The sequence below is a fragment of the Euleptes europaea genome, chromosome 14 (genome assembly GCF_029931775.1).
Source record: "Euleptes europaea isolate rEulEur1 chromosome 14, rEulEur1.hap1, whole genome shotgun sequence".
Classification (NCBI taxonomy): Eukaryota; Metazoa; Chordata; class Lepidosauria; order Squamata; family Sphaerodactylidae; genus Euleptes; species Euleptes europaea.
The window spans coordinates 56,663,364-56,669,363 of NC_079325.1; the positions used below are offsets into that span (position 1 = coordinate 56,663,364).

General features: G+C 46.6%; 1 protein-coding gene across 1 annotated transcript in view; it reads left to right on the forward strand.

Annotated features, from left to right (window-relative positions):
* Nucleotides 1-5,790, forward strand: part of LAMC3 (laminin subunit gamma 3) — a 107,372-nt gene extending 101,582 nt beyond the window's left edge. Inside the window, exons 25-28 of the mRNA XM_056860189.1 lie at nucleotides 778-962; nucleotides 3,515-3,661; nucleotides 4,090-4,189; nucleotides 5,540-5,790. Coding sequence (XP_056716167.1) covers nucleotides 778-962; nucleotides 3,515-3,661; nucleotides 4,090-4,189; nucleotides 5,540-5,790 — 683 coding nt within the window. The remainder of the gene's footprint in view (nucleotides 1-777; nucleotides 963-3,514; nucleotides 3,662-4,089; nucleotides 4,190-5,539) is intronic.
* Nucleotides 5,791-6,000: the final 210 nt, after the last annotated feature.

Here is a 6,000-nt window from a genome sequence, read left to right on the forward strand (position 1 = left end):
TAGATTTTGAAAGCAGAAAAGATGCTGCAGTTGGGAGAACAGTTCTACATTTATTGTAGCTATCTAATCTCCCATTGTGTAGCTATCTAATCTCCCAATGTGGGACTGCACAGAAGCCTATAGACGAAAACAGTGTTGCACTTACCTGTAACTGTTGTTCGTCCAAGGTGTTCTGTGCAGGCACACATTCCCTCCCTCCTGCCCCACTGTGAGCTACTTATTGTTTTTGCTTACTTTCAGATCATCTTTGGCAGGAGAAAGAACTGAGGGAATGTGTGCCTGCACAGAAGGTAAAGGTAAAGGTCCCCTGTGCAAGCACCGGGTCATTCCTGACCCATGGGGTGACATCTCCCGACATTTACTAGGCAGACTTTGTTTTACGGGGTGGTTTGCCAGTGCCTTCCCCAGTCATCTTCCCTTTACCCCCAGCAAGCTGGGTACTCATTTCACCGACCTCGGAAGGATGGAAGGCTGAGTCAACCTTGAGGCGGCTACCTGAAACCAACTTCCGTCAGGATCGAACTCAGGTCATGAGCAGAGCTTTTGACTGCAGTACTGCAGCTTACCACTTTGTGCCACGAGGCTCCTCGCCGCCCTCTAGAGGGATCCATTTTGGTGGGAAAATGACGCACGTTTGGCGCCCCTTATTCTAGCCTTTAGAAGCTATGTAATCTTTGCAGCGGCAGGCCTGCGCACGTGCAGTCCCCAATGTGTGCCTGTTTTCCTGTTCACAGTTCCAAATGGGAATGGCCAACTTCTTTTTTTCTTCCTCATAAGGGATGAAAAGGCACAAGGGCAGCCTCATGAAGAGGAGAATGACAGCCATTCGGGAGAGGGGGATAGCGGATGCCCAGAGGAAGGCCAGGCAAGCACAGAAGATTCTGGGAGATTCTGTATCCGTCTCTTCTAAGGCTGAGAAAACTGCCAGAGAAGTGGAGTCACTCACCAAGGAGGATGCTGAGGTGCGCAGGGCCCAGCTGCAGGTGGCTCTTGAATAGCAGGCCTTTGGGTTGTTGTTTTTTAAATTTCCAAAACCAGGAAAAAAGAATAAGAAGGGGGAAAACTCAAAATCCAGTAACTAATAAAAGGGGAGGAAGGACCTATAGAGAGAGCAGAAATACAAATATCACAACAGTGTTGGCAGATCTGTACAAATCTATACATAAGTTTCTACCAAAGGTTTCCAAATATCTAAAAACTAGTCCATACTCAGTTGTCATCTGTATGACATGTGTTCAAATACTGATAAAGTGTTAAGGTCCTCAATCCATTAATTTAGGGGAGGTGGATATTTACCTCCCCAATGTTGTAACAGAAGTCCTTTAGCATGGAGGGTCCATCAGCCTCCAGGAGAGATAGTTTAAAAGTGTATAAGGATCCTTAAAGAACAATTAATATTCTAATACAGAATTGATTTGAGTAATAACTTCCAGAAAAAAAAACAAATGACTGGACACACCCAAAGTATATATTTAAGGGACACAACATGTGAGTTACGTCAAAAATCAGATACTTCACTAAAGAGTGTGGCTTCCAATATATCCCAAATGTAATTTTTGCTGCATATATCACAAGATCCATAGAAAGACCAGGTATGCACTTTCAGGCAATATCCCATTGTTATGGCAAAATAAGGCCTGCCCCATTCCAGCGGGGGGGGGGGGGTGTTCCACAGTTTCTCAACAGTGGGCTGCACGATCAGAAATCCTTACATGCACTGGCCACATGAACTTTTTAAAAATTGAGAACAGTGGTAAAGTATAGCCTACTAGGTATTCTGATTGATGGATTTTTGGTATTAATATAAAAACAGTCCAAAATCAGTTTAAGCACCTTCATTCATCCCAAAGGGCCCAGTGCTAGCCATTGACCCACAGGCTGCATGTTGGACACCCAGGCATTATGGCAGCAAATGGCCATGTTGCCAACCCGACTTTCGTTTAATGTACTCTAGGCTGACGAAGTTAGTAACTCCAGATATTCGATGGGAACCTCAGAATCCAGGGCTTTGGAGGTGGAGTCTCTGGGCTTCCTCACAGTGGGTCAAAACGTACTTTTGAGGACCCCTGAAGCAATTTGCTCCATCACTTGGGGAAACTGTTAAGGATTTCATTGAAGTTCATTGAGAACTTAACTTACTGCTACCATTCAGAGGGATTGGATCTTTCCTCTTGGTCTATTGAGAATAAAGCTTGATCACACACACGCACAAAAGACACAAGACGTTTGTCTTTGTAATAAACAATCTTTAACTCAGGGTAGAGGGTAAATTCACTGGGAGCAAAATAAGAAATTCTGTCTACATTCTAGGTTTCCTAGACTTGCCAGAATCCTCTGGCAGGCGCTAAGCTTTCTCATGAGTAGGCATTCTTGAGAGCAAGAAAGCCTCTCATCCTTCCAGGCTGGCGTTCAGAGAAAGAGGGTAACTGCTTTCGCTTCTAACAAAGGATATCGAAAGCAGTTAAACATGCAAATTGTTGTATACGTGACCCTTAAGCACGGCTGCAATGGCCACCATACTGACCACTTGGTCAGTTACAATATTAACCCTTAACTGTCTGACATGTAACAAAGCTCGCTATCTAATACCCAACAGAAACAGCCTGTAGGATTCAGAGGTCTGTGAGACATGCCTGAACTCAATGCCATTTCTTTGGGTTCCCTCCCTTTTTTCCATTTATTTATTGGTTTATTTATCGTCGGGGTATTTTTCCTACAGGGAAGGCAGCATGGTATGGCCCCATCTTGTCAGATCTCAGAAGCTAAGCAGGGTTGGCCCTGGTTAGTATTTGGATGGGAGGCCACCAAGGAAGTCCCGGATCGCTAAGCAGAGGAAGGCAATGGCAATGCACCTCTGATAGTCTCTTGCCTTGAAAACCCTATATTGGCTGCGACTTGACGGCACTTTACACACACACACATTTTCCCTATAATTTCTGTTCTAAAGTAAAAGGGGCTTTCCCCCAGCAAACATTATTGGCAGTTCTGCATAGCTTCACTCTATCTCTTGAATGGAGAATAGCAAATTGGGAGGGCAGGATTTGGAGAGGAAAAATGACTGGTGGGGAATAGGATAAAGCACCTCCTCTTGACTCACCGTTCCTCAGTCTCAGAGCCTAGGGCAGGAAAGAGGAACAGAAGCAGTTACCCTTTTAATCTGGAGAGGGAGAGAGATGCGACTTTTTCACATAGCTTTCTCAAGCTCTAGCTACCTCGGAGTCCAGTTTCTCTTGGACATCCTGATGCAGGATTGGCTGCTTATTTGTTAGCAAGCAGATATTCCCAAGATGCTGGCCCCTCTCAAAGAGGCAGAGCCTGGCAGCACTGCCCTTGGGCTCAGGAGACCTTGGGCAAGGAGTTCTTCCTGCCACTGGCCTCAGCAATGAGGGGATCCAAAAGCAGGAGGCAGATTTTCTTGGACTTCCCCAGCCTCTTTGGCACAGGTCAACAGTCAGTGTGGTCAGCTGTGCCATATGCAAACCCCTTCACCTGCTCCTTCTGATCCTTTGTGCAGAAAGTCCAGGCCATGTTCAGAGATGCCAAGGAAGAGAAGAAGCGTGCCAGTAAACTTCAGACCCATGTTGATCTGACCATGGCAGAAATCTCCGGGCAAGAGCAAGTGTCTGAGGATGTTGGCAGCAAGCAAGAGGCATCTGGCCAGGTCAGTTCCATTTGCAGACCTTGGGGCAGGGATTCCCTGGTGGCAGTCCATTCCTTCCACCTCTGGCTTCTTCCAGGAATGCTTACACTCACACCTTGAGGTCTGTTTCTAATGCCCGGACAGCTCTAGAACATCTTTATGGGTTGATGGTTTGAAGGGGAAAGACCGTGGCTCAGTAGGAGAGCATCTGCTTTGCACAATACAAATGACTGCAAATTGAGCCAAAAGCTGAGAAATCCCCACCTCCACTAGGAATGAATATACAAATAAATTATATCAACAACATTTTCTAATTCTAACATCTGCACCTTTTGGAGTGTGCTTGGACAGAGTCAAGAAATAGTTTGTGAGATTAATCTAGTTGGATTTGGTGATGGGGAAATTTCTGGAGCTGAGCATCAGTGTGTGCAAATGCATCTCATTTCAAGGTTGGCTTGGAGATGAGTGATCTTGAGAAGAGCCTACGAGAAGCCCAGACCTCTTTGGAGAGGGACGTTGCCACCCTGAATGACCTGCTCCTCAGCCTAGGTGAGCCACTGATATCCTGCCACATTCATTCCCGTTGTCTGTGAGCCCCAGCAGTGTGAAAGAGAAAAACACCAGAATACTGAGGCTTCTAGGAGTCCATCAGGAAGATTGCTTGTTTGCAAGCAGTTGAACAGAAAGCTTCTTTCCCACCCACACAGAGAAAGATTCAGTGATTTGCTGGGGGGGATTGTGATTGCAAAACTGGCCAGAGCCAAGCAGGCTTTCTAGCATCTCTGATCAAATTTACAGTAATTTTTTTTTAAAGAAAAGAAAATGTTTTCAAAAAGCTGCACCAATGTGAAGTTTGGCCTTTACCTAGGTAGGATCGACCTCTGTTCTCACAGAACTCTTAGCACTACTATTCATGTCCGCTAGGTTGCAGCACCCTCTTTTCGAATAGCGCATTTTTCTGACCGATGCCCGTGCTCTGCTCTGCCTAGATCTGAGTGAACATTTGTAGGAACAATGCAGACAGCAACCTCTGATGCTACAAGAGGCAGCCCCTCTCCCTTCACCTGCCCTGTTCCTCTGCCTTTGCTTGGTATGCAGAAATTAAGATGGAGACTTTTTCTCTGTCATGGAGTGTGAATACAAGCTTGATTTCTGACTGCGATACTGCTGTTACAAAGTTGGTGGTTCCAGGGCTTATGTGGGCTGCCGGATCCTTATCCAAAGCTGCAACACATTCTAGACTTTCTGTTTGATGGCTTCAGTCTTCTTAGGAAGGAAAATGCCATAGGGCTGGATGTTGCTGCTGCCATAAAGGTACTGGGATATTTGGTTAATATAGCAGTTTTATCAGTAATAGGAGTGTGATATTATGTGCAACAAATAAATCTCAAAAGCAGTATATTGCAAAAAGTAAAACATTTTTTCAATAAGATTCAGTTCCCATTCACACTGCAGGCAAAAGGAGAGAAGCCTCATCTAAATAGTACTTTATCACAAGAGGCCAGCTAAATCCGACATCATGGGACTGGAAGGATGAGGCATTGTTTCTACAGGAGAGACGTGTGACTATGCAGAGCCATGCAGAGGGTGGGAGAAACCAAAGGAGAGAGAAGAGGGGTCAGAGGGCAGCTCCCAGAAGACAAAGAGAGGGACACTTATGCACCCTTAGAGTGAGGTAGCACCTCCCAATTTCCAGGCATGCTGAGTCACTTACTCCAACAGAAGAATCATTTATTTCCACACAAACCACAGAGCAGAGCCAGGAAAATGGGAGGCAGGGTGAAACTAGAACAAAATGGAAAGTGGTCACATTTCGGGGGAGGGGGGCTTGGACACAGGGATGCCATTTTCAGATGCAGCTCTGTGTAAACTGCAATACCCTCATTATGCTTGGTGCAGACAGCCTGGATCCCACCAGCCAGAAAAAAGAGGCCCTGAATGCGAGTGAGTTCCAGCTGGAGCGTCTGCGACTGCGCCTGGCTGGGCCCGGAGCCCTGGGGCAGAAACTGAGCACCTTGCAGCAGGAGGCCGAGCAGCAGCAGCAGAGGATTGAGGCCTTCGAGAGGGACCTGGAGGAGATCCAAAGCGACAGACTCAATCTGGAGGCCATTCTGCAAAGTTTGCCTGAGGAATGCTCAAGCTGGCAGTGAGCCGGTCTCCATCTGCCCTGCTGGGGGCTGCAGACTAGGCACACTGGGACCATGGGGGGGGGGGCAGATGTGGACTGAAGAAGTATCAGCCCTGGCTTCAGGGAGATCTCTCCAAGATAGGTGTTAACAAAACAATTAATGGGACAGATCAGGGTCAAATGCAGTTTGGGCTGCAGACAGATCCTTTGGATCCTCTATGGATTCCAGGGT